General features: G+C 43.3%; 1 protein-coding gene across 1 annotated transcript in view; it reads left to right on the top strand.

Annotated features, from left to right (window-relative positions):
* The first annotated feature begins 20,695 nt into the window (after nucleotides 1-20,695).
* Nucleotides 20,696-27,435, top strand: part of itgb8 (integrin, beta 8) — a 34,763-nt gene continuing 28,023 nt past the window's right edge. Inside the window, exons 1-3 of the mRNA XM_076301171.1 lie at nucleotides 20,696-21,727; nucleotides 22,457-22,545; nucleotides 25,104-25,275. Of these exons, the coding sequence (XP_076157286.1) occupies nucleotides 21,634-21,727; nucleotides 22,457-22,545; nucleotides 25,104-25,275 (355 nt within the window). The 5' untranslated portion in view covers nucleotides 20,696-21,633. The remainder of the gene's footprint in view (nucleotides 21,728-22,456; nucleotides 22,546-25,103; nucleotides 25,276-27,435) is intronic.

Below are 27,435 nucleotides of genomic sequence, written 5' to 3'. Positions count from 1 at the left end.
CCTCTGGGCTGGGCGCAGGAGCAGGCGCCTCTGGGCTGGGCGCAGGAGCAGGCGCCTCTGGGCTGGGCGCAGGAGCAGGCGCCTCTGGGCTGGGCGCAGGAGGCATGGTGTCAGAGGACCGGGTTGGACGACGCTTGGCACGTCTCCTCCTGGAGTTAGCCTGAGGGACCTGAATGAGTTCAGGGGGGAACTGGAACTCGTCAGGCTGAGGCTCTGGACCTGAGGTGACCGGCTGCAGGCGCAGCACGCCCACCCTAAGCCCCTGGCAATGAGCTGGAGGGGCAGGGTCAGGTGGGAGACTAGCAGCCTCACTGGAGGGAGCAAGGAGCGCCTGCAGGCTTCTCCTCAAGCCAGTGGTCTGAGCCAGCAACTTGGCTGCCGCTGGAAGTGCCGCCAGCCAAGATTTGGAGGAGAGATTCTTCTCCATTAGGGTCACGGCTGCCAGCTTTCTCTCCAACGACGTGTTGCCATGTAGGACTGCATTTAAGCTCTCAAACAAGTAGGCCATCTGCTGAGGTTCCTCCCAGGGCGGTTCAGGGTCTGCTGGGTCCATTATTGGTCGGATCGTTCTGTCAGGATATGCGGATAGGACCCAAATGCAAGACTCTTCCAGGCCGAATTACAGACAAAAAACACTTTTATTATGAACTACGAACTACTTACAGACATACGGGGCTTCGACAAGACAAACAGAGAGACGATCCGACAGGGAACAAAGAAACAGGAGGGTAGAAATACACAGAGCAATTAACAAGAGAGACAGAGGACTGGACGAAACCAACGAGACAATAACAGGGAACAGGTGAAGAGGCAGAAAAGGAGGGAAAACTAACGAGACAGGAAGCATGACCAAATAAGGAGATGGGGCGGAGACAAGACAGGTGACAGGCAGGTAAACACAAAGCACATGGGAAACAGGCAAGACAAACACAGGACACAAAATGGCCACCAGGGTGGCACAAACTCAGAAGTCCGGGCCAGATCCTGACATATTGTTAGTCCAGGAAGGGGCTAATGAACAAGGGGTCAATACATGTTCACAGATATGTGTGAATCCTTACACTACCCTGGTCCAGAGCCAATAAGATTGAACTTTAATGGACAAATGATGCCATTCCTTTTTTTTTTTGCTTATGGACAAAAGCTTGAATGATGAATGACACCATGTTGCAAGGACAGCTTTATGCAAGACTGTCGGGGCTATATTTCTATATTTTTTTTTTATTTTCCTCCCCACTAAATGTTGTCATAAGCTCCACTAAACACCATCGTGAATTTGCTCTAGTCAAAGAAGGTGTGTGGCCTCCTAATATTCTCAATGAACAAACAAGTTGGCCTCAGAGGATTAAACTGGCCTTCGAGGATCCTGACTGCCCGCGCCTTGGAGCTTCATTTCCACGCGCCACACACCGCCCTGGCATGGCCCCTGCCGGTCGCGGTGACATTCAGCCCATACATTATTTTTTAATGTCTCTTTTGACAGGGTGGCATATACTGCCTGAGCCACTTGCGGCAGCTAACCTCAGCCCCTCAGGCATAGACTTACTCCGGCAGTTGCATTCAGTAAATCTGCGTGGTTTGCTGTCACTGCAGTTCACGGCTGCCAGTCCGACACACACCCCTGTCCGTCCGCTCCTGCTTTTCATGACATCAACTCCCCTGTGTGAGACGGCGCCAGAAATTGTCAACGACAGCAAGTCCTTACTTAGCTGATAGTACTTGGACAGAAGACCTTGCATGGCTCAGAAAAAAAAAAAGGGAGAAAAGCCAAAATAAATGCGCTCTAGGCAAACAAAACAGCCAGTAATGAGACCACGACTGCAGTATAATGTTTCATCTGGCCGAGAGGGAGAGACAGTGGGGGATTTTTCATTCTGTTTCATATGCTATTTGTCCACACGATGGCGCCCACATAAGATAGCTCGCTACTGTTAACTGTAAACCTTGAATCGGCCCATTCACGAACCCGCAGTATGCGCTTGCATTTTGAAAATACAAATGACATCACCCCAAAATATCTGCAAAAAAAGGGAAAAGGAAGTTGATCAAACGTATGCCTGTCCATCCATGTATAACTTATAGTGCATTGTGGTGGCGAAATAGTGTGAATAGTGAATCATGAAGTGCGCAATGAATTCATTGTTAGGCTAAAACAATTACTCACTCGAACAAAACCAAAAAAAAAAAAAAAAAAAATACAGAACTTGATGATGTGCCATTGACGAATAAGGAGGAGCAACCTAAGGCGCACAGCTAACACACAACTGGGACAGCACGAGCTGCCAAAGGACCCGCAGCTGCACATTTCATCAGATAGGTTAGGCCACGGTCAGCCACTGTTTTAGACAGCAGGAAATCCCACTGATTATTAATAAACCTGCACACGCGCTTTGACATTTATAAGTTCCGCGCTGTTGATAGCCACGGTTGTAGACTGGGGCATTAGTGAAGGTTTCACATTAAAATTCTGATGCAATATAAACATATTGACATTCACATAAGTGGTTTGGAGGCCTACGTCAGATTCACTCATCGGGCGCTTGCAGAATCTCCCTATTTGTTCCGACTCGAAGTCGCGTTGCACTGTAGTGTCATTCTGACATGCGCACGAACTATGAATGTGAAGGTCAGACTCTGAGATAGAACTTCAATATTCCTCCTTTCCTCCACAGTCTCCCGTTTCTCGGCAGCGGATAAAAGAGTGGCTTTAGAATGACATTGTGTGGTCTGTGTTTGCAGATTAGGAAAGTCCCATGAATTCCTGAGGCAGAGAGTTCACTGAGGAGGAAAAAGCGAAATCCCCGAGACTCCCACATACGTCACGGTCAAAGCAAACTAAACTGCATTTTAATTTTGCTTTTACAAAAACAGAGCTCCTTTCTTTGCCATGTGAAAAAAAAGCCGTTGGCGAGATTCACTTATAAATCTCATTTAATCAGAATAATTGCTAACGCGTGTAATATGTGTGCCTGTTCAAACGAGCAGGAACTGGCCGGGGGAAAGGCTAAATCCCTGAAACCATCAAAAGATTGGCGACTTGCACGCTTGGTCAGAAGCACAAACAAACGAAAAAGATGACTCAAGGAGAAGAAGATGATGAAATATGTGCTATGTAAGCACTGATACAATCACTGACTGTGGCTAGTGTTTCCTCCTAAAGAGAGGTTAAGCTCGGGTTACATCTGTTAAAATGCGATCCCGGATAAAGATATTCCTTTTTTAACCTTTTTTTCTGCACTTGTGAGCCTGTGAGCAACTCGGCGTTCCCATCAGACGTGGAGACGCAGGCGTAACGGGCCAGATGTGTAGACAAGGGAGCCACCTACAGGATGGGCCTCAATTCGCCCAAATTCCCTTAGATTTCTCCCAGGGCTTTCTGGGAGGACAGCCACAAGGTCAGAAAAAGCGCGGATCGCTAAAAGAAATCAATCATTTTTTTCATATCGTTTCCCCTCTTTTTTAAGAGATTGAATAGGATTAGAGGACAAGGGTGGCTTAGCGCCCCGGGTTGAAGGTAATGCGTGTGCATAGAGCGCTGCGAAACATTTTCACCACACTTTTAAAGTGCTTTAAATGAATTGTATTAACAGGGACACCATGCCATTAGTTTTCACTCTTCCTAATTCCTAATATGCTAATTATAACAATGGGCTCCAGGGACTGATATTGTAGGCCTAGCTTGCCAGTGGGGTCTCCAGGAGAAGTTAACAGGGCTAGCCAGTTGAGGCCATTACACATCTTGGGGTGGGCACACCAAAAGGGGACTATGTCATTATTCCCTCCTCTAGCCAAACTTGGACCTCGGTCATAAACAGTGTTGGGCAAGTTACTTCAAAATCATAATGTATTATGTATTACTTATTACTGTCTTTTAAAAGTAATTTGTTACATTATAATATTACTGTCTCTGAATTGTAAGGCATTACACTACTATTGCATTACTTTTAAGTTACTTTCACCAAAATATCTAGAAATATGGATTTGCCATTCTAAATGCAGTTTATTACGCTCAATGCAGCTTGCTCTTCCAATGGAGGGAGATGTGGTTTAGCATAATGAGTGAGCTAGGCTTAAGGCTAACAACAGTAGAATGCAATAGGCGCAGTGCTCATGATGCAATACAAGGAACAATCATAGTCAGAATTTTGTTAAAAACCGACAAAAGGTCAAAGTCTGCTAAATTGTGATAGAAATACTGTAACTTTAAGGCCTAGGCCTACTCATTAAAATCAATAGAGAGCCTACTATATTGTAAATCAAAGCTTAAAGGAACCATATGTAAGATTGTGGCCAAAACTGGTACTACAATCACTTTTTGTATATACACTTTCTGTATATACACTTACTGTAGAGTGGTGTATCCCCTTCCCCTCCCCTCTGACTGGCAGAGTTGGCAACCGGATGACGAAACACTACTGACTTTGTGATTAGTAGATAGGTGGAGGGTGGCGCATTAGGCCAAAACACAACATGACAACATCAACATTAGTTGAGGGCTGCAACTTCACTTTTTAAATGACAATATCCTGGCCAGACTACTGTTGTCAGTGATATAAGTATTTGAAATGAACATATCTTAATGTCTAGTGACATATCAGGGCAATTTTATGATTAATTGAAATACATTTTTTACATACGGTTCCTTTAATAAAGACATGTCAAGATGGTGGCCTGCTGGCCATTTCGGTGCCCTAAGTGAGTGGCTTTGAGTGAGTGACATTTAAATGATAACTCAAACACTCAAACACCTGTGTGTATTTAAACATTAATTTCTGAAGAAATTATGTTTTACCTATAAATGGTGCACTGTCACTTTAAGAGCATTGATCTTTACGTTGTCATAATGCCCTTTTGCCAGCTCTTGTTTACAAGCCTTATTTGTTTGAGTTACATTGATAGCACAATATTAACAATAATATGCACAATGTTAAGTTGTTTGAAGCAACCTTCATTGCTTTGGAAATGGAAGTATGCAATGACATGTTGCTTCACATTTCGTTTTGCGAATACAAGTGAATTATGAGCCTGGTATCCACCTAGCTATCTGAATGGAATGCGTTTCAGTCGACTCAGCATATCATGTGCTTCATGTATCCTAAATGCTTGGAAAACGAATGATTGAAGACCCACCAATTCTAGTACTACGTGGTGATTGAGAGAACCCAAAAGGTATCAAACTTGCATGTAACATCGTGTTTTTCGCATTTTGACATTGTAAACGTTATTGATGAAGAGTGAAACGCAGTTTGCAATAAAGCTACTATTAATTGGTTACATTTGGGTGCCCCCTCTGTCCTTTGGTGCCCAACGCAAAGTGCGTGATGCGCGTGGTGGGAGCGGTGGCACTGCCAGGCTACACAATCTTTTTCTGCATTTCTATCCCGTTATTCTCTTCAATTCAAGTTCACAGCACAAAGCTGACATGCACAACAGCATAGTTTGTGTTTTATCAAGAATCAAAAAGATTAGCGTGGCACTACTTTAGATGTTTCATTAATTTACTTGTGCTATTTCACGAGGCATAGAGAGATCTTTCGGCTTCGCACACAAAGTGCACTAACTATTATGTTCTTCATATGTCTCTGACAAGCTGAAAATAATGAGCGTAGGCTTATGTCCATCCCGCAAATAGAGTCCGCCTGCGAGTCTGCTGCAGCAGTCATGTTCAACCAGTATCAGGAGATAACGTTCTACTATTTTGCGCTGATTTTTTCTCCTCTGTTGTTCTCACGTGGTGTTTGCGAATATGTATCAAAACAAAACACCACTTAATTTCGGGTTAAATGCATTGTAACGCGCGTTACTGAAGTTTGTACCGAGTAAAATATTACCCAATTTTTTTTTGTAATGCCTTACATTACCACGTTACCGCAAACAGCAATATATTACAGTAATTACATTACTTTTGTAACGCGTTACACCCAACACTGGTCATAAAGCATCTGTCTGCACACTCCAACATACAGTAGGCCTTCAACAACGATACCAGGAGCAAAAGTCCCTTGTGACAAAAAAACAGGCTAAAGTCATACTAAGCTTGTAAGATTTCTGTAGTATAGTATTCATTGATAGCCTGACGAGCCAGACCCACATTAAAATGTAGGGTCTGGGCATTCACCGTTCGCATTGCTCAGTCCGAGGGGCGGGATAATCGCTTGTCTTTCAAATTCCCTCTGCACGCAATAGGACAGCGCTGAGTCCCATGCGTTTTCCCACCAGCGGAGCTAGTTTTCTAGTTCAAACTTTTGCCAACTTAAAACAAGCTTAACTCGTGTCACACTGTTGGCCAACAGCAACATCCATCTTCTTTGTTTTCAAGTAGCAGGGAATTCAAGCCAAACTGTTGCCATCAATCATTATGTTAAGCCCGCCTAACGACTCTATACACGATTTGATTGGCCTGTTTAAAGTTACATTTTTCGAGCTCACAAGCCAACGGAGAGTTGCTAGACTAGCCCTGGAAGCAAATGTAATTTGCTGCCGCTAGGGTGCATCTAGATTTCTAGGCTAATTCATTGATTGATTAATTTAATAATAGTATTTTTATAGTAGGCCTTGAAAGTAATTGTGGTGAATAATTACTTAATATTAATCTTAGACTGGCGAACTTCAGGAAAAACTCAGGAATCAGGTTTATTCTGTTACAGGCAGAGAGAGTACAAAAAAAGGTCTATGGTCTATGTAGGCCTAGCCCAGGCCATGGCACAAGGCCATGGCCTCTGTAGGATCACCCTCTCTCTCTTACAATGCAAGTTAATCACTTTTGTATGAGTTAAACAAAGAGGAAAATGGCACCAAGAACAATCCCACATGATTGGTTCTCCAGTTGGCATCAGACACACCTACTCACACACCTATTTCACACCTATGCATTCTTATCAGAATAGCATGAGGGGAGATATCATATATATCAGAAATATCACTTATAGAATGTTCCAAACATTCTCACAATCAAATCATTACAAATCTTGTACTGAGACTATCAGAATGATACCAAACATGAATACATTTACATTTCATGACACATGGATACATTATATCAAGGTAATATCCTTTGTCCTGTGTAAATGATAGGCCTTGAACCAGCACATTAGCATTCCATTGGGGGAGGGGATGGTGTCTTTGTTTAAAACCATGAAGGGTTACATGGCTAACTAAAAGTAGTCTTGAAGTTAAATTATTATCCATTTTAACCATAAATTTATTGCTATCAGCCTATAATATAATAATATAATAATAATACAAAATACTAAAATATTTCTATAGTTGTTTTTCGTAAGGGGTTACAGCTGACACATTGTCATCACTGTGTAATTTAAAAATACACGTGTGCAAGAAGTGAATCTCTGTGCAACCCTCTTGTTTTGGTTTAGTTTTGGTCTATTTGGGAATGACCAGCAACACCTGACTGCAATACAGCAACTGCTTAGCTTCAGCAATAAAAACAATCCTGGCGCCGCCACCATTTTTCTGTCAACCGGTTGTAATTTTCACGGGTGTGTACCGATTTTCAACCGATTCACGATGCATCATTATATCCCCACTTGTTACAAACTGGGAAATGGTATGCTAAATGGTTACAAACTGGAAAATGGCATGCTAAATGGTTACAAACTGTGAAATGGTATGCTAAATGGTTACATATCTGACAGAGAAAGGGGGTGCATAGGTGAGATGATCTCAGAGTGAAACCTGATTATAGAACACTGATTTGACTTGCACAATAATCCTTTCTTGGCCCATTGCTTACTGGATGTGTAAGTTGCAGAATACCATTGAATTCTCCTATAGATTGAACAATGACGCACTGCCTTCTCTCTTGGCCCTTCCTCTCCCGTAGCATTTGATCAGTGCTCTTTTTAAGTGGAACTAGGACAGTGCTTAACTACTAGGTACTACAAACTACTGTTAACTTATGTGATCATTCAATCATCAAAAAATCATCAATCAGTATTCAGATCAAAACAATTGCACCCTAGACTAAGCTATGATACTTTTTAAACAGATAAGTCGTATATTAGCCCTTTGAGGCCTATAGGCTCTTTTCAGTGTAATTTTATTAGCCTTTATGTCAAGGAAAAATACTTTGTGTCTCATGATTGTTGCATTCATGTCACCTGAAGCATGATGGTAGACTAGAAATATAAAGCACAGTTGATCTATGCATGCCATGATCAACTTTTGATTCTTTGATATGGAAACCAAGTTCATTATTTTGGGCTGCTATTACATAATTTCAGCCCCAAGTTGGATTCCATGTAGAAATGTTCTGCAATTTCAAAACTTGAGAATTACTCGGGAACAGCCTAATGACATCCCTGGTGAATCACCAGTGATCAAGTCAGCAGACAAAAACAGTGAAAGGGGTGGTTTTTTTTTCATTTAAGAAAGTTTTTTAGAAACATTTTAGAGATAATGGAGATATTTAATGATGGAGGAATGAGAGGTTTTATATTGGGAGATTGAGACTTAAAATAATGATTACTTGGATATATTTGAGCTAAAAGCTGTGTAAAATCTGACCTGGCTATAATCTTTCGCCTGAAGTAAAGTCATCGCTGGGATACTTACTCTGTGTTGGGGACTCAACACCTAACACCTCTAAATGTAGCCTACTGTCATACTCCACACTAGACAAGAAAATAAATTCAGTCTTTTGGGGATTTTATGCAGCAGTATAACATCCACCGTCACATTTCCACACAAATCAACACTCCATTTTATTTTTAAAGTCACTTTGACAGAGGTACATTGCTCATAGTAGTTTCATGTGATTACAACCCTACTGTTTGCTTAGACAACAGAGAACCGCCAGTTCCAACAAAACCACCTGGCCTTACGCGGAGTGAGCAGGCCTCGCCTTACGGGGAGTGACTCAAATTCCCAGAAACGCAGGAAGCCTGCCTGGTTTCATGGGAATCGCCACCTTGTGGTTAGTTGACCTTGACCATGTCACATTGCCAGACATCCCAAGTCTCCCGGAAGTTCCGGGAGTCTCCCGCATATTGCGGCTCCTTGATGCCCGCAAATAAAGATACAATCTCCCGGAATCTAGAGTGAGCAAGCAAAAGCGCGCACGCAAGACCGAGACTTCAAATCACGTATGCACCTGAGTTTAGCACGCACACAACGGAGAGAGAGAGAGGGAGTGGTGCGCGTGTGCCTGAAGTAAGACGCATCCTGATTAGCATGTTTTGCTAAATCAACCAATCAGTTTTCAATATAGTCGGGCTTTTATGTCTTTTATCCCGAACTAAATTAATCTGTTCAGTGTATCTAGGAACAGGAGTGTCATGGCAGAGTCAGAGTGCCTCAAAAAATCAAAATGAACATTTAAGACCCATTTCACATCAGACTACACAGAAGTGTAGGCCTTGTCTTATAAGAGTAAAAAACAATGATAGGCCTACTGTAGTTGCATGCTGCACTGTTTGTAACAGTGACTTATGGCAGGTTAAATGATTGCAAAAGACATGTTGAGGTGAGTTGAACAAGTGTCATTTCATATGCATATTATTCAGGCCTATGCTAAATGGCTAGTTGCCAAGGCTACATGAAAAGACCAAACTACAAAAATACATAATTTATTATCACAATTTCAATCTATAGGCCTTCCTTATTTGGTGTACTGACTAGACATTATTGAACAAACATTCATCTGTATTTCAGTATCTAAGTATACCTATAGGCTAAAATAATTCCTTTTTTTGGGGGGGGGGGGGGGGGGGGGGCACACACCATATCTACTTTTTTTGGACGCACATCATATCTACCTTGAAACTGATACGGTGTTTGTGGACACGGAACGGATTTGTTCCTGAAATCCGTAATAAAACTGACCCAGTGTAGTGTGGACATCGCTTAACACTGGGTAGATGTCAAATAAGCAAATTTCCCAAAAAGCTGTCATGTTCCATTAAGATGCTCCAAGTGTCAATATGCTCATAGTTAGCCTACTGGCTATGAGCATTGAAGCATTGCAGCAAAGTTCAGTAGAGGATACAGTGCAGTATTGTTTAGAGCTGGGCTAGCGTGCTGGAGCCTGAAAAGCTGTGGGTTCAATTCCCGGCTTCCACCGCTGTACCAGGTTCCTCCGGGGACAATGTAATATAGTTGACATATGGAGGTCACTTTGGACAACAGTGTGTGTTAAATGAATAAATGTAAGTGTAATTCCCAGCTCAGTGAAAGATGAGTTCAAACATGAGTTAAGTGAAAGATGAGTTCAAAGCGAAGTTGCTGCCTCCCCCATGATACACTATCTAACATTTAACAGGAACCCTGCGTGAAAAGAGCCTCAGGAGGAAAACAAAAAGTGATTAAAAAAGCGATATGAATAACTTTGGGTGTGTTTCCCCCTGATACTGACCAGTACAAGGACAGAGCAGACATAGCCCAAGCCACACGCAACGCTACACCACACATGTAATATTCATGCAGCCACAATGTCGTAAGAGACACAGATCTCAACTCCTACACTGCAAAAAGCCACACACTCCCCCTGCCTAAACATCATTTCATATGTTTCCCAGGACTGGAGGAGCCTGACCACTAATGACTGTGGTGACCCGGACCAGGCAGGGTGGACTCAGCCATGCTAAGGTAACTGCTGTTTTGGACTGTGCTCATTGCCCGAAGGCCTGGCTTTCGTGGTTGCAGTCTTGACATACCATCATGTTATTGAGGTGGACGCCACATTCGGTAGCTCTCCCTGTCAGGCTAGAGCAGTGGTTACGACAAGGTCACTGGACATATCCTGCCAAACTCACTGCCCCTCAATTTTACAGTACAGCTGTCCAACAAGATTCTTTGTATGGCTGCTGCCAGGAGTATACAGTATATGAAGCGAACCGGCAATAATACCATTCTTCATCTCATTCTCATTATGACTCTCATCAAACATATGACTGTTTTCCACTACAAGCAGATAGGTCATTCTTTCCTATCCCAAGACAACTTTCAGCGCTGATCAAGTGTATATCTGTGTACCAATGATCTGCACCAGTGACTGCTCCGGGTGTGTATGTGTGCTCCTAGTGAGGTCACTGCTCCAAGTGTGTGTGTGTGTGGGGGGGGGGGGGGGGGGGGGTGTATGAATGTGTGTACACTACCCCCGGATGAGTAAAATGCAGAAAACCAATTTACTACAGGACTAGGTATAGCTTAACTTAACAAACAATGGACATGAGTTCAGTCAAAATTGAAGGCATCGGAAGGATGCATAGACTTACCCAAATATGGTCACTTCTGGCCAGACTTGGCCAAGTGTTAACTAATTACTATGAACGCTCTGGCTCCTAAAAGCACTTACTCTGGATCCAACTATTGCCAATATGGCCGAACATTTTTTGTTTAATTTCTTCATTTCTGAAACACAGGAGAGGCATTGAATTCCTGGTGCTGTAGGTAGAGAATTTCCCACAGTGATCAGTAAACAACCAAACCTATTTAACAATATAGCTGCAAGCAGCAATGAGGGTGCCAAGCAGTTAAGCCTGTTTCACACCGGGAAATTGCCGTGAACGTTGCGTGTCTGTTGCGTGTCAGTTGCGTAGTGGCTGCGTGGAGTTTTCTATGTCTTTGCTTACCAGAAGCGAGTCTGATGCGGCACTGCGGCAGCCTCTCTGCCAATTAAAACGCCACCTGATAAAGACCTGAGTGGTCGAATTGTTGTGTATCACCCACCATTAAACTGGGAGCTTTAAAGACAGTGTGCGGATATCTTTTCTTTTGTTTTACTCAGTATTTCTAGTATCCAGCACCTGTAGAATCATTATAAATGTGCATACACCACTACAACTTAGGCTGGAGTTGCCATAGCAACTCAATGCTGTTACATAAGACATATGGCCGTAAGCTTTCAGCAAGTTTCATATCTAGCAACCAAAGATTGCCTGAGATATATAGTCACTTCCTAGTTGCCGGCTTCACAGTGGATGTCGATTGGCTGTGTTGGATGAACGATTGTGAATATGGCTTCAAAAATCAAGACTCAGTATGTAAGGCTCAGTCTGAAGATCATCTGTGGTAAGTTTTGTGACAAACGGACAAAATCTGTGAACTGTGAAAATGATTTTGCGTTTTGGACAAAGTCCAAGATGGCAGCAAGATCGGTTACGTTGAGGTCAAAGGTTGTTATGTGTCGGCCTAAGGAATTCCCAGAGTATTAGCAGACATGCCTAGTAGGTTGTAATTCCAAACACATCAACAGTTCCAAGCCAAAATGCATTTTTGCTAATAGCAGCAACCCCTAGAGGTCAAAGGGTACCACATTTATTGAGTCTGCCTCTAATGGGGTCATGAGTCCATGTTTCAAGTTTGATTATGATACATGAAAAAGAGTTGCTGAGATATGAGCTCACTTCCTGTTTGCCGGCTTTGCGGCCCAATTTGATTAGCTGTTCCTGGCGAACGGCTTTGGATATGGCTAAAAGCACAACTTTTGTGAGGTCTGAAGATCATCTGTGCCTAGTTTCGTGAAGATCAGACAAAATTTGTGACCTGTGAAAAATGTTTATGGTTTTTGAAGGATTCTAATATGCCAGCCGAATCGGTTACAATGACGTCACAAGTCGGCCTGTGTCAGCCTAAGGACCTCCCACAGTAATGCCAGACACCACTGGTACGTTTTAATTCCAAACATCAACAGCTACAGGCCAAAATGCATTTTTGCTAATTGCAGCGCCCTCTAGAGGTCAAAGGACTTCAAATTTCTTGAGCATCCTTCCAATGGGGTCTGAATGCTTTGCCGCTGATGGTTACGGGTGAACGGATTTGGTGAAGATCAGACAAAATTTGTGACCTATGAAAATTTTTGATAAAATCCAATATGGCAGAAAATCCATCATGGTCCAAGGATTCCAATGGTATGTCATTTTCGAAAATCAGGCCAACAGGTCAAAAGTTACATGTGTGAACGCACATCCAAATTTGGCCTGTTGGTAGCGCTACAGTGTATGAGGTGCAGACATGAAACTTGGTGAAATTTATCATGGGACTGTCCCCAATCAGTACCACTGACCAGTGCCAAATTTCACAACTTTTTTACCAGACGGTTCTATGGGTTGCCATAGCCCTCAATGACGGAAGCGTAATAATAAGAAAACGTAGAAACACAATGGGAGCCTTCGCAGCTTGGCAAATTGTCCCCCAATTACACAACATGACGCAGGATAGAACGCTCAGTTGGCTGGTGACAGTCGCATACGCGCCATGTGTTGTGCCCAGAATCTGTCATGGCCCTCCTTCAGAACACATAGAAGGTGCATGACACCCCTGATTGACACCACTGATCTGCACCAAATCAGGAATCTGCACAAAGTCCTTTTATGAATCAGAGGTATCCGGATACAGCCAAGGCCACAGAGATAGATTTTTTTCTCCATTAGTGTACGACGTCATCTGGGGGGAGTGACCACGCTATAAATAGTAGGGTCACGGAGCCATGGCCGCCCCAAGAGCCTAGTCCTGCTGATAAAACTATGTGCCTTTAGAACCACACCCTGCACTGCTTAGAATTAAGCATTTAGATGTAATTGTGTGTGACCTCCTCACTCCCCCCTTCTCCCTCTCTCTCTCTCTCTCTCTCTCTCTCTCTCTCTCTCTCTCTCCTGCACTATTTAGTCCTCCCAAGGCTAATGGGTAAGTTGTAGCAGAGGGCTGTACTGCTAACCCTGTACTGCTAACTTTTACCCCTTGCATCCCGTGGAACCAATCAAATCGTCTCTGATATAGGCGAGCTAAACTGATGAGGACAGCGCTGCAACGTTGGAAACATTGATCGTAGAGTTATCCAATTGCGTCGAAGAATCATTCAGAGTAAACATTGGTCTAGTGTTTTTCAGTGAGATTTTCAAATGCATGCTTGGTGCCGCCCCTCGAGTTGGGCCATTACATTGTTCGTGGCCAGACCCTTAATCTTTCTAGATTACCAGGGTCTGGATTTTCCAGGCTAGGTAACTGTGGGATTTACCGCTGATCTCTAAATGAACACTGCACTGAGCAGTTATTGTTTCTAAAGTGGTGTGTAGTCCTGTTACCTTCGTAGTATACCTCTCAGGTCCCCTAACTTCTATAAGCTTTAGATAGATAGATAGATAGATAGATAGATAGATAGATACTTTATTGATCCCCAAGGGGAAATTCAAGTTAGGCTAAGCTAAAAACAGGACATCGCATCCCTTCAGACAGCGTGGTTCTCTTTTACATTCACAGTACAATCTCACCATCATAACATGGCAGTTCCAATGCTGGGAGCTATTTGATGGAGGCAGACTACTCTATTATGAATGGGACTCAAGGGTACACGTTTAGGCTACATGACGACGACGTAGCCTCAGAGTTTCTCGACTGAGGTCAGCCGATTATGTGATTATGGCCACAGCACATAGCAGAGTGATGGGTTTACCACTAATCGTCCATTTGAATGACAAAGCAACATGCACTGCATTTCGCCAGGGAAATGGTGGAGATGGTGTGGTTAGAAACAGGCACAGGGGTCTCAGGTTCCCTCGCTGACAACAAAGGAAGTTTTCCAGCTGTGAATGTATGTGTGTGTGTGTGTGTGTGATTTTCATTTGCTTGCAACTAGAACCTAAGTTTGTCATGTTCATGGTGAAGAAGGAAGCCAGTGGTTTGTTTGAGATGTGTGTGAGTATGTGAGTTGTGAGTGTGTCTGTGTGTGTGTGTGTGTGTGTGTGTGTGTGTGTGTGTGTGTGCGTGTGTGTGTCTGTGGAGATTCTTATGAGGGTAATAAAACACCATACATGAGAATTTATTCAGGTCACTGTGTGGGTTGATTCCATCGTGGGGCTATATTAAGCAGGAGGGGTTTCACAGCAAGCGAGTAGAAACATTAGACTACGAGGGGAAATTCTGCACTCTTCGTAGCAAAATGATGGCTTGTTTTTCACAGATGGTTATCCCCAGTTGCCCTGCATATAGCACCCAAGTACAATACAATTCACAAGGAGCACAGCATGACACTAATGCAAAAACCATGATAACCCCCCCCCCACACACACACACACACACACAACCACAGACACTATAGATAATAGTAAAGTTCGCACCATCTTCCCCCTCGTGAGTAGTGTCTGTGGGAGGGGAGTTTATGAACCCTGAGTCTCTGAGTCTGATTTACTGATTAAAGCTTTGACATTTGCAGAGTGTTTTACCATATGCAAAAAAAGCTATAACTGTACAGATGAAAGTCCAAGGAGTGTGGCTTGCTCTGCATGCTTCAGCGCTAACTCTTGCTTGTGTCAGAGTATTCTGGGCCTAAGCTGTGAACAAAACCATGGTGGTCAAGGTGTCAGCCTTACACAATGCAACACAATGCAAATTCAAAAACATTTTTGTGGAGTCATTACTATAAGGTGAACTTTCTTCAAGTGTGAGTTATCACCTCAGCTGAACTGGTACACAGAGCACCAAGAGAACAGCTGTGTCTTGGGAGTAGAACATTTTGCTCTCCAAGCTAAGAGTTTATCACTGTAAGCTGTACAACAAATCAGGTTGACCTCGCCGTATAGGAGCAAGAGGAGTCTTAAAAACTGAGATTGTAGCCCAGAACTGTACAGTCTGGCCTCTGTTAAACTATGCCAGTATTTTCATATTCATTTTTAGACCAGGCTTTCCTAATTAAGATCTCCAACATGCTGGTGCATTTGCAAATATAGGCTTTTCAACTTCATCTGATACTATTATTTTTTAACCAATAATACATTTACATTTATTCATTTAACATACACTTTTATCTAATGCAACTTATGTCAATTCTGTTACACGGGCCATTCTCCCCAGAGCAACTCAACAACAACAACCACAACAACATGTTACATTTATATAGCGCTTTTCTCAACACTCAAAGCGCTTCACATGGAAAGGGGGACCTCACTAACCACCACCAATGTGTAGCACCCACCTGGGTGATGCACGGCAGCCATTATGCGCCATAACGCTCACCACACACCAGCTTGAGGTGGAGAGTGAGGGAGTGAATGAGCCAATTACAGTGGGGGGATGATTAGGGGGCCAGATTGAATGAGCCAGGTTGGTCATTTAGCCAGGACCCCGGGGAATCCCCTACTCAGGGTGCCTTGCTCAAGGGAACAGTGGTGGAAGCAGGGAATTGAACCCACAACCTTTCAAGCTACTGCATGCTAGCCCAGCTTCTTAGCCACCAGCGGCGGACATCCCGGCTCCAGAAAGTAAAAGCCCTGCCATATTCTTTCTACCTGGGCACTTAACACAGGTGATATCACTAGTTATCTGATCTGCCTGGCTGTTGATTAGGATACTGTAAGCAGGTTTACTAAATGGTTGGATCAAATACTTGGCAGGACTTTTACTTTCTGAACCCGGGATGTTCGCCTCTGTTAGCCACTATGCTACCACCGCCCATAATTCAACATAATGTAGTGTTTATATACCTCGCTTTGGACAAAGGTGTCCCCAAACTTAGACTTACACTTGGAAAACTTGGATGTCCCCGAGAGGCAATTTGTTGTACAGTACAGGCACATTGACACATAATCCACAACACAAACGTTGAACCAGACATCTACAGCATGATTTATCTAACACATAACATACACACATCAATAAATAGAATACAGTACAAAGGAGTATATTGCACTTCCCTAAAAGGCCTAATGTCATAAATAAATAAAACTAAAACTACTGCACAGTGCTTCAGATATATTCCTCCTGGAATGAATGAGTTTTTTGCTCGGTTGGTTCTGACGTTAGGGTATCTATATCTACGACCCAGGGCTTTGAACCGATTTTTTTTCCAATCTGTTCGTTCCGAACAGAAACGGAATTATAAAGTTTCCGGTTATGAGTTCCACCAATAAATTGACGTTCCCGAACCGGTTAGAACAAAAAAATACTGTTCCCGGAACAGTTAATTTCGTTCCTGTCAGCTGTTTAATGCTATAGAATTATGTCACATCTTTCTCATCCAGCTTAAACCAAATGTAATAATATTACAACCATTATTAAATAATAATAATTATATTATTAATAATAATAATAATTAAATAGGCCTACAATTATTTCAAATGTGTAGTTTATTGTTAAAAGAGAAAATTTCCACACAAACGTAACGACATTATTAAGACACGTGGTTATGCCACTCGGGCAACAACAAATTCCAACTGTCGGGGGGAAAGGCCATCCAGTAGGCCTACTCATACCGTAACAAGTCTTTTGTTTTGTCTTGCTTAGGCCTACTTGCAATTAGGCCTGTTTCATCAGGTAGGGCCTATTGTTTATCAACAAACATAGCCTACTAATTATAGCCTGTAATAACAGTGGCTCACATTTAACAGTTCGCAAAAACTAAAAAAATGGCTATACCAACCTGGCATTTTTAAACAAACAACAAAAAAACAAAGATTTGTGACTGACATTAGGCCTAACGAGAGTAAATTGCCTTCCACGATGCAAAAAATATGCCTAACAGCCAATAATAATAAAAATAAAAGAAATCATGCAGTCACAAAAGGAGATTACAGGAACGAAATAAAACCGGTATTAACCGGTTACCATTACTTTTAAATAAGTGTTCCTGTTCCAGAACATAAAAAATAATAACGTTTCCGGTTTCGTTTCTGTTCCCTGTAAAATACAAAAAGTTCCCGGTTTTCGTTTTCGTTCCTTGAACCGGTTCAAAGCCCTGCTACGACCAGAAGGGAGCCGCATGAACTCCACTGAAAGTGGATGGGTTGTATCCATGCAAACCTTGTCTGTCTTCTGTGCCATTCTGGTCAGATATAGTTGATACAGGTCTACCTGTTGCTTACCAATGATTTTTCCACAGGTTTTAACAATCTTCCCCAATTTGTTCCTATGTGTGATTTTTGAATGTCCATACCAGCATACAATACAATAGCCATATACACAAAAATAAACTTTTATATTGAACTACTGTACCAATCTCAGTGTTTTTTATTTCTAAGACAATGACTCATCCCACACTTCAGATGCTATGGACCACCACAACAACAATGAATACCATGCCAGCTGGTTGTACCACGGCACCAAAAAATTTGAATTGTGCGCTGGTCATTTTTCTTTGGTTTCAAGTTTCTTTGGTCAGCAACAAACAGCTGTCAGGGTGAGATAACTATGACATCATCCAGAACCCCATATTGGTCATTGGCCTGCTCGTGTGATCACTCTGACAGACCTTAATAGTATTGATGGTACCAATAATTTATAGGGTGAATCCCCACTATACTGAGAACATTACATAACAATTACATAAACAATTACAGGTGCACTTCTGTGTCCATTTCCTGTTTTGTTGTACTTCCTCTGGTCCATAATTAACAGCTGTCAGGGTGGGATGTCAGTGATATCATCTTGTGTTATCTTCGTTGGGCGTCACCTGTCACCTTTGACCTTTGCGGTATCAAATATGCGCTATTGCACACAGCTGGCCACATGCAGTGATTCAAACGCCCACTGAGCGCAGTTGCACAAATCTCTCTCTTTCCCTCCCTCTTTCCCTCCATCTTTCCACCAGTTCTGTATTTATTGTCATAACACTTTACTGGCTTACAATTCTAGTTCTTTCCAAGCCAAAGTACACTATACAAGAGAACACAACAAGCCCCACAGATTAGTGAGCAAAAATGCCTGTTGTTGTTATCGCGGAAGTAATGAAAACATTTTCGGTGCAAATCAATTAAGGCAATATTTGTATTTATTTTTCATTAGAAAAAGGAAGCCCCGCGGTATTGAGATAATCTGGTTTCACAGGAAGCTAAGGCTGAGAGGCCATGTATACAAAAGGAAACCTTCAAAATAAATACATCTCTCCTCTCTCACACTCAAGATCTCTCTCTCTCTCCTTCTGTCTATCTTTCTCTCTCTCACACACACACACACACACACACACACACACCTTTCATTTAGGCACCAGCACACGACTCTGGACCAACGTTTTGGGAGCCCTTGGGGGAGTGTCTCAGGAACGGCAAACTCTAGTGAGATTATTTGGACTCTTTCCAGTAGTAGCCCACTCGTGTGTTTGTACATGAGAGTGAGAGAGGGGAGGAATGAGGGACCAGGGGGGAGGGGGGGAGGGGGGGGGGTGAAAATGAGGGTCACAAGTAAAGCAGTGTGAAGAGAGACAGAATAAGAGACCCACACAAAGAGAGAAAGAGAGAGATGAAAAGAGACATGAAGATAGAGTGGTAGAACAGGAGAGAGAGAGAGAGATGTTACTGTGAAAGTAAGAGAGACAAGAGAACATAACAGACAGAGATGTGGACCATGACAGAAATAGGGGGGGGGGGGGAGAGAGAGAGAGAGAGTGTGTGTGTGTGTGAGTGAGTGAGTGAGTGAGAGAAATAGAGATAGAGATGTAGACCAGGACAGACAGTAATGTGAGTGTGTGTGTGTGAGAGAGAGAGAGTGTGTGTGTGTGTATGTATGTGTGTGTGTGTGTGTGTGTGTGTGTGTGCATGCATGTATGCATGTGTGTGTGTGAGATGGGGTCTGAAGTGGCTCCAGTAGGATGATGAGCCAGTCCAGGGGAATGTGATGGACTGGAAGGCAGATTAGAGTCGACCAGTGTGGCCCCAAGAGCAGCCAAGCAGTAAGAAAAACACAGGAGAGAGAGACACACACACAAAGGGATGAGAGGGGGAGGACAGAGAGAGAGAGAGAGAGAGAGAGAGAGGGAAGGAGGGAGGGAGGGAGAGAGAGAGGGAGAGAGAGAGAGTGGCCAAAACTTCTGACTCCCTAAAATAGTTCAGATTTATGCTCTTTGCAAGTGTCGCTGTCGTGAGCAATGCACTGTCAGCCCCTGTGAATTTCTAAACAAAAAAGAAAACAGTTTCGTTTGAATATTGTTAAATACATAATGGTAAACAGGCCTTGAACTTGCCCTTATGCTCACCGCAAATACGCAACCCCAATCGAACTCATTATAATTGTAAATTGGATCGACTCATTTTTGTCTTTCCAAACATTTGTTCCTCATATAAAACATTTCAAAAGACTCCACTAATTACAAATATCCAATTCAGTAAGAGTTCGTCACATCGTCACCCACTTCAGTCTCCATCTCTCACGGCCTAGTATGTGTCCTTTGTTTACAGCCTGTCATCTTGTCGGTCTCTGACACATTCTCTGCCTTGGACAGTTTCCTGGATCCCACCAGTCACTTCTTCTAGCCGGTCTCTCTCTCTCTCTTTCTCTCTCTCTCTCGTGGCCCCGTCGTGGACGGAATAGGGCAGAGCATTGTGTTGTGTGCTGCCTCTCCCCTCTGTCTCTCACAGAGTAAAGTAAAGGACGCAACTTGGCCACCAGCCTCACTGTTGTGTTTCTGGGCCCGTCGCCTATTTTCTATTTTCCCAGGACGAGCCTGCCTGTGCATTAACCCCGCTGATATGACTGACAGCGACTAAATTTGCGCTGCGCTGATTTGTGTGCGCTGGCATGCGCAAATCGATTTAAGAGACAAACAGCTTGCTGCGTGAAATAAATAACTGGTTGGGAACTATTGGGAGTAGCTGTACTGACTGATATAGCTCCAATCATCCGCAACATTTCCATTTATCTAGCTCCCTCAAACGGTGGCCTAATCATTCATTCATCTGTCAAAAATAATTTCGTCAAGTAATTTGTTGACACAGGTCGTGACCTTATTGTGGATTTATTGTTGTATTCGCCATCTATATTCTGTCATGCGTTATAATCACACCGGCTTTGTTCTGCAAAAACGCAGGCTGGCTGGGATACACAGAGCTATGGGCACGGGCTCAGACCCCCATTCCGTTTCGTCGAAAATATTTGGAAAACGTTGTTACCGCCTCAACAGCACTTTAAACAGCAATGTAAGCCCCCCTCCGTTTTGCTTTCACGATTCTCGTCAGCTTCTCTCCGTTGACAAACTCACACGTTCACACACAAAGGAATCCCACCATTTCACGAGCAATGGGGCAGCGTAGTAAGTTTAACAATGTGTGTCCAAGGTACTGAGACTATCACGGAATTCTTTCTCTCCCCCGCCTACTCTCTGTAGTAAGCACTTTTATCGGTAGCCTTCCCTCCAACCGGCGGTGTGGGCAGCGTCGTTGTTGCCATAGAGCGAACTGACTCAGTGTGGTGAAATAAAAAGCGCAAATCCACACGCTCGGATCCAGATGAAACGTATCGGCAATTTGCCCAGGCTGCCCGCAGACATAAAAAGGTAACTTCAAGCGCTGCAAATGACTTGCATTACCGTAACAGAGCGGCCGTCCTTTGAGCAAAAGTGAAAGCCGTGGGAGACTCGCAGTGACGGACAACACCTGCGAGCTCGTTTAAATGGAGAGAGACGGACTGATCATTCTGTGCTGTGCGCTCCCCTGAAAGGGGGCTCCTGTTCGAACAAGCGAGCCTTGTTGATTGCCGTGATAATCTGATTTTCGGAGATGTGAACGCCACAAGGATTATAGGGTTACTGGGTAAATACAGAAACGTGTCACAATGCGGTCCGTGCACTCCCGTCTGCGCCTTTTGTTCGAGAGGGACCAGGTTGGCCGCGTTCTCGGAGGCAGATCTCAGTAGCGATTCTAACCACCTGGCAGTGCTGTCTCCGGGGGCCGGACCGCTTCCTCCTTCCATGCTGCTATGACTTCCTGGCTGCGTAAATACACTAACTTCATTCTGCATCGCAAGCTGCTCATCGCACTGCTCATTGTTTCTATCAGCATCTCTCGAACGGGTGAGTTGTGAATGAGGAGAATATGCGCATTTGTTTTGCGTTACTGATGCGTTATTAAATACCTAATGCCGGCTTGTTTTAGATGTTTTAACACTTGCAATCACAGTCTTGTTATAGCCAACTTAAATGAATTCCTTTACGTGTCCCATCTGGAAAAAACTGAATGTGGGATCAATTACAGGACATTTGTGATTGTCCATGACCTAATCGACACCCTTAACCTAACTACCGGTAACTGCACCCCACACAGAATTCATATCAGGGGAGTTCCGTTTCCGAAGTCTTGGCTGGGACTGACCCGACTCCCTTGCCTCCTGTTTGCTAGGATGCACTCTGCACTGCGCTTTTGAATGACATGAACTGCTTCCTTTGGGCTTTGTAATGGACTTTCACATAGTTTAAGTAGTCATTTAGTGACAGCTGAAAGTAATTGATTAATGACTCTCAACTCAAAAACAGTTTTTTGTGATGAATAGCTGTATTTGAATGGCAGTATGTTAACAGGAGTTATCATAACCATCTTTGATTTATGATTAGCCAAATCATTTCACCAGTGTTGATGTGTCTGGAGGTAAACACAAACATAATGTCTCTTGTTTGCCACAGGCTTAATATGTGACACAAGAGCAGTGTGTTCTAGAAGATTCCCCTCCCCTGTGCTCATTCATGTGTAAATTTGATCGCCCCATATGCCTTTCTGTGTGTGTGTGTGTGTGTGTGTGTGTTCAGTGGCGGACAACACTTGTGCATCGCCCCTCATCTCAACATGTGAAGAGTGCCTACGTCGAGGTCCAGACTGCGGCTGGTGTATTCAAGAGGTGGGTTAGAGCCTGACCACTGGCATTCAGACTGTTTGGCATTGGTGTGCTCGCAAGGTTACAGACAAAACAGATTGGAATCGGCCTGGGAGCCAGTGTTCTATGTGTTTTCTGTCTCTGTGTGTGTGTCTCTCCCCCCCCCCCCTCTCTCTCTGTCTCTCTGTGTGGTGTGTGTTTAGTCTTTAAGAGATAACATGACAAGCTTCTCAGTGCCCACCCCCATCTGTAGTGAGTGTACATATAGTCCATATCCTATTTACACACACACATACACACATACACACACACATGCGCACACACACACACACACACACACTCGCAGGCATGCACACTTATAATAAGCATGATGATGCACCTGATGAACAGGTACTTACACACGGTTATACATAATAGAGTGCTACACCCTTTAATGAAAAAAGTTTTTTATTTCCTTACATAGAACGCACACAGTCAGACAAAAACAATCTCTTTATGTAAGCTTCAACATGCTTCCTCATACCCACACACATGGACAAGCACACACCTACACACACTTCATGGGGATAGATGGCACCCATACAGGAAGTTGCATATATTCACCTACTCGTAAACCTTACACAAACACATACCGGTACACACCGTTTACACACAGACACACAAACACACATTTTGATGGCAAGACATAGATACACACAAACCATAGACATGTATACACAGAAACACACACACACACACACACACACACACACACACACACACACATATTAGGCACATATACACAAGGCCAGGACAAAAAGGCAGTCACTGTTTTTCATTGGTTCATTGGTTTGATTGGTACTTTCTTCAGAAATGCATATGTATACACACTCACACTCTCTCACTTTTACTCACCCTGCCCCCCACCCACACACACACACACACACTCTCAAAGCATCTATCTGTTCAGACTTGTCCTGGGTCTCCCCACCTCTCACAGGCCACTGAGCCTGTTAATCCGTTCCACTCATAAAAACAGAGTACTTACCAGCCCTGGCACACACACCACACACACACACACACAGACACACACACACACCACACATACACACACATGCACGCACGCACACACACACACATGCACACATGCACAAACACACACAGACACACACACACAGACACACACACACACACACACACACACACACACACACACACACACACACACACCCACACACACACCCACACACACGCACACACACACACACACGCACACACACAAAGTATTTACCAGCCCCGGCGGTCGTGGGAAACCATGAAATCCCAACGTTGACGCCACCAGCCCCTCTAGGGCCGGTCAGCAATCAGGCGAACACTGGTCGAGCAGTAGCCAATCAGTCGCCCGCTGGTCAAGCGGTAGCAGTGGCCCTGTGACGTCAGGTGCTATCCCAGACCCCAGCCTGGCCACTCTCAGACCTAGAGGGGGCCTTTATCTTGCGCCAGGTCACCAAGCCCGACACCTCGCTTGCTCCCTCTGTCCAGGTCTTATCCCTGTCTGCCGTTAAAAAGCACGACCCTCAGTCGACTTGTCGGAGTCGGAGGCCCTTCCTCGGTGTCCACTGAAGTGGCTACTAAGCCGCTGGTGAAAGTTCTCTATCTGAGGCTGGGTGATGTCACTCCCCCAGATGCTATTTTTGTGTGGGATGATTGATTTTGCAGCCATTCTTGGATCCATGACGAATCTGAAAATAGCTTGGAAGTTGGTCTAAAGATTGGATGAGAGAGGTGGGAAAACAACGCTGAAAGGAGGGTGCTAGCCAACTCTCATGCTACTGCCATTAATCTCACACTTAAAGTGAGCAGTCTCAGACTTGTCACAGCATTAGCCACTGAGGGCTTGTCATGATATTGACTCGGGCAATCCATCTCACTTCTAGATAACCCTGAAATTGACCAGCCCTGTTGTTAGACTTAGAGTCTCTGCCATGCATGGTATGTGGATTAGAGTTGTTGTACCGCAGTACTCTGGTCACAAGGTGCTTATGATACCCGCCCTAATCCATAATCTCAATAACACTTCAGGATTTTAGGACGCTGGTCGTTTGTGCCATTTTACAGGATCAGTTATTTAACACAACAGAAATACAGATATCATTCTTCTCGCTGGAATGCGGTGGTTCAAAGAGATTTGACCCATATAATTGTGCAGGTGTTGGTCAGTACCAACTCATTTACAGGACGCATGAGGACTGAAGTAGATAGATAGATAAATAGATACTTTATTTATCCCCAAGGGGAAATTCAAGTTAAGTATATATACTTTTTTGATCCCGTGAGGGACATTTAAATTTAAAAATAAATACATTTAAATGTATTATCCCAGTAAACGCAGAGACCAAATAGTGTAACACGTTCAGCACACAGTGAACACACAGTCCTGCTAAAGAACACAAATATTTTCGCAAGCTCATCAGATTCTCATCTCAACTTGTTTTCATTTCTACAAGATACCCGCAAGAATGCAGCGGGTCTCAGTGTGGATTCTGTACCATCGGGGATAGGATGGCTTTTATTTTCCTAACCCACTTCCTGTCCACAATCAGGACTTCCTGGATGGAGCGCACGTGAGCCAGCGGTGTGACTCGGCCTCCAGCTTGGTACGGAAGGGCTGTCGAGAAGAGTTCATCGAGAGCCATCGGGTCAAGGTGGAGGTGGACGCTACAATCAGCAGCACCCAGGTGGCTCCCAGACGCATCAGCGCTCAGCTAGGGCCAGGTGGGTCAGATTATAAGATAATACCGTATTTTCCGGACTATAAGTCGCACTTTTTTTCATAGTTTGGCTGGTCCTGCGACTCAGGTGCAACATGTATATATTTATATATATGTTTTTTCCTCTTCATGACACATTTTTTGACTGCTGCGACTTATAGTCCGGAAAATACGGTAATCATTCTAACAATGTTTATCTTACTGGTGTTATTAGCTATAAAATCACTACGATTAACATAATTGACATTAACAATAATACTTAGTGTCTGGGAAGATTAACTACACTCTTAAAATCAAGGTGTTGAAAACAACACAACTTCCGTTGTTTTAACACATCTCTGTGTCCAGATAGGGACAACACAAGTTTTTGTTGTTTCCATTTTTATTTGTTACACAAAATGTGTTGAAAATAACACAACGCATCTCTGTGTCCAGATAGGGACAACACATTGGTTTTAAGAGTGTATCAGACATATTCATCTGTAGAGGTCTCTAGGAGGATTTAAGAGTGTATCAGACATATTCATCTGTAGAGGTCTCTAGGAGGATTTAAGAGTGTATCAGACATATTCATCTGTAGAGGTCTCTAGGAGGATTTAAGAGTGTATCAGACATATTCATCTGTAGAGGTCTCTAGGAGGATTTAAGAGTGTATCAGACATATTCATCTGTAGAGGTCTCTAGGAGGATTTAAGAGTGTATCAGACATATTCATCTGTAGAGGTCTCTAGGAGGATTTAAGAGTGTATCAGACATATTCATCTGTAGAGGTCTCTAGGAGGATTTAAGAGTGTATCAGACATATTCATCTGTAGAGGTCTCTAGGAGGATTTAAGAGTGTATCAGACATATTCATCTGTAGAGGTCTCTAGGAGGATTTAAGAGTGTATCAGACATATTCATCTGTAGAGGTCTCTAGGAGGATTTAAGAGTGTATCAGACATATTCATCTGTAGAGGTCTCTAGGAGGATTTAAGAGTGTATCAGACATATTCATCTGTAGAGGTCTCTAGGAGGATTTAAGAGTGTATCAGACATATTCATCTGTAGAGGTCTCTAGGAGGATTTAAGAGTGTATCAGACATATTCATCTGTAGAGGTCTCTAGGAGGATTTAAGAGTGTATCAGACATATTCATCTGTAGAGGTCTCTAGGAGGATTTAAGAGTGTATCAGACATATTCATCTGTAGAGGTCTCTAGGAGGATTTAAGAGTGTATCAGACATATTCATCTGTAGAGGTCTCTAGGAGGATTTAAGAGTGTATCAGACATATTCATCTGTAGAGGTCTCTAGGAGGATTTAAGAGTGTATCAGACATATTCATCTGTAGAGGTCTCTAGGAGGATTTAAGAGTGTATCAGACATATTCATCTGTAGAGGTCTCTAGGAGGATTTAAGAGTGTATCAGACATATTCATCTGTAGAGGTCTCTAGGAGGATTTAAGAGTGTATCAGACATATTCATCTGTAGAGGTCTCTAGGAGGATTTAAGAGTGTATCAGACATATTCATCTGTAGAGGTCTCTAGGAGGATTTAAGAGTGTATCAGACATATTCATCTGTAGAGGTCTCTAGGAGGATTTAAGAGTGTATCAGACATATTCATCTGTAGAGGTCTCTAGGAGGATTTAAGAGTGTATCAGACATATTCATCTGTAGAGGTCTCTAGGAGGATTTAAGAGTGTATCAGACATATTCATCTGTAGAGGTCTCTAGGAGGATTTAAGAGTGTATCAGACATATTCATCTGTAGAGGTCTCTAGGAGGATTTAAGAGTGTATCAGACATATTCATCTGTAGAGGTCTCTAGGAGGATTTAAGAGTGTATCAGACATATTCATCTGTAGAGGTCTCTAGGAGGATTTAAGAGTGTATCAGACATATTCATCTGTAGAGGTCTCTAGGAGGATTTAAGAGTGTATCAGACATATTCATCTGTAGAGGTCTCTAGGAGGATTTAAGAGTGTATCAGACATATTCATCTGTAGAGGTCTCTAGGAGGATTTAAGAGTGTATCAGACATATTCATCTGTAGAGGTCTCTAGGAGGATTTAAGAGTGTATCAGACATATTCATCTGTAGAGGTCTCTAGGAGGATTTAAGAGTGTATCAGACATATTCATCTGTAGAGGTCTCTAGGAGGATTTAAGAGTGTATCAGAC

Source organism: Alosa pseudoharengus, unplaced genomic scaffold (genome assembly GCF_046254945.1).
Source record: "Alosa pseudoharengus isolate Yale_2024_CS ecotype anadromous, Long Island Sound unplaced genomic scaffold, YU_APseudo_1.1 YU_APseudo_1.1_scf_23, whole genome shotgun sequence".
NCBI classification, from domain to species: Eukaryota; Metazoa; Chordata; class Actinopteri; order Clupeiformes; family Clupeidae; genus Alosa; species Alosa pseudoharengus.
Note: the sequence above shows the minus strand (reverse complement) of the source record. Positions and strands in the feature narration are given on the sequence as shown.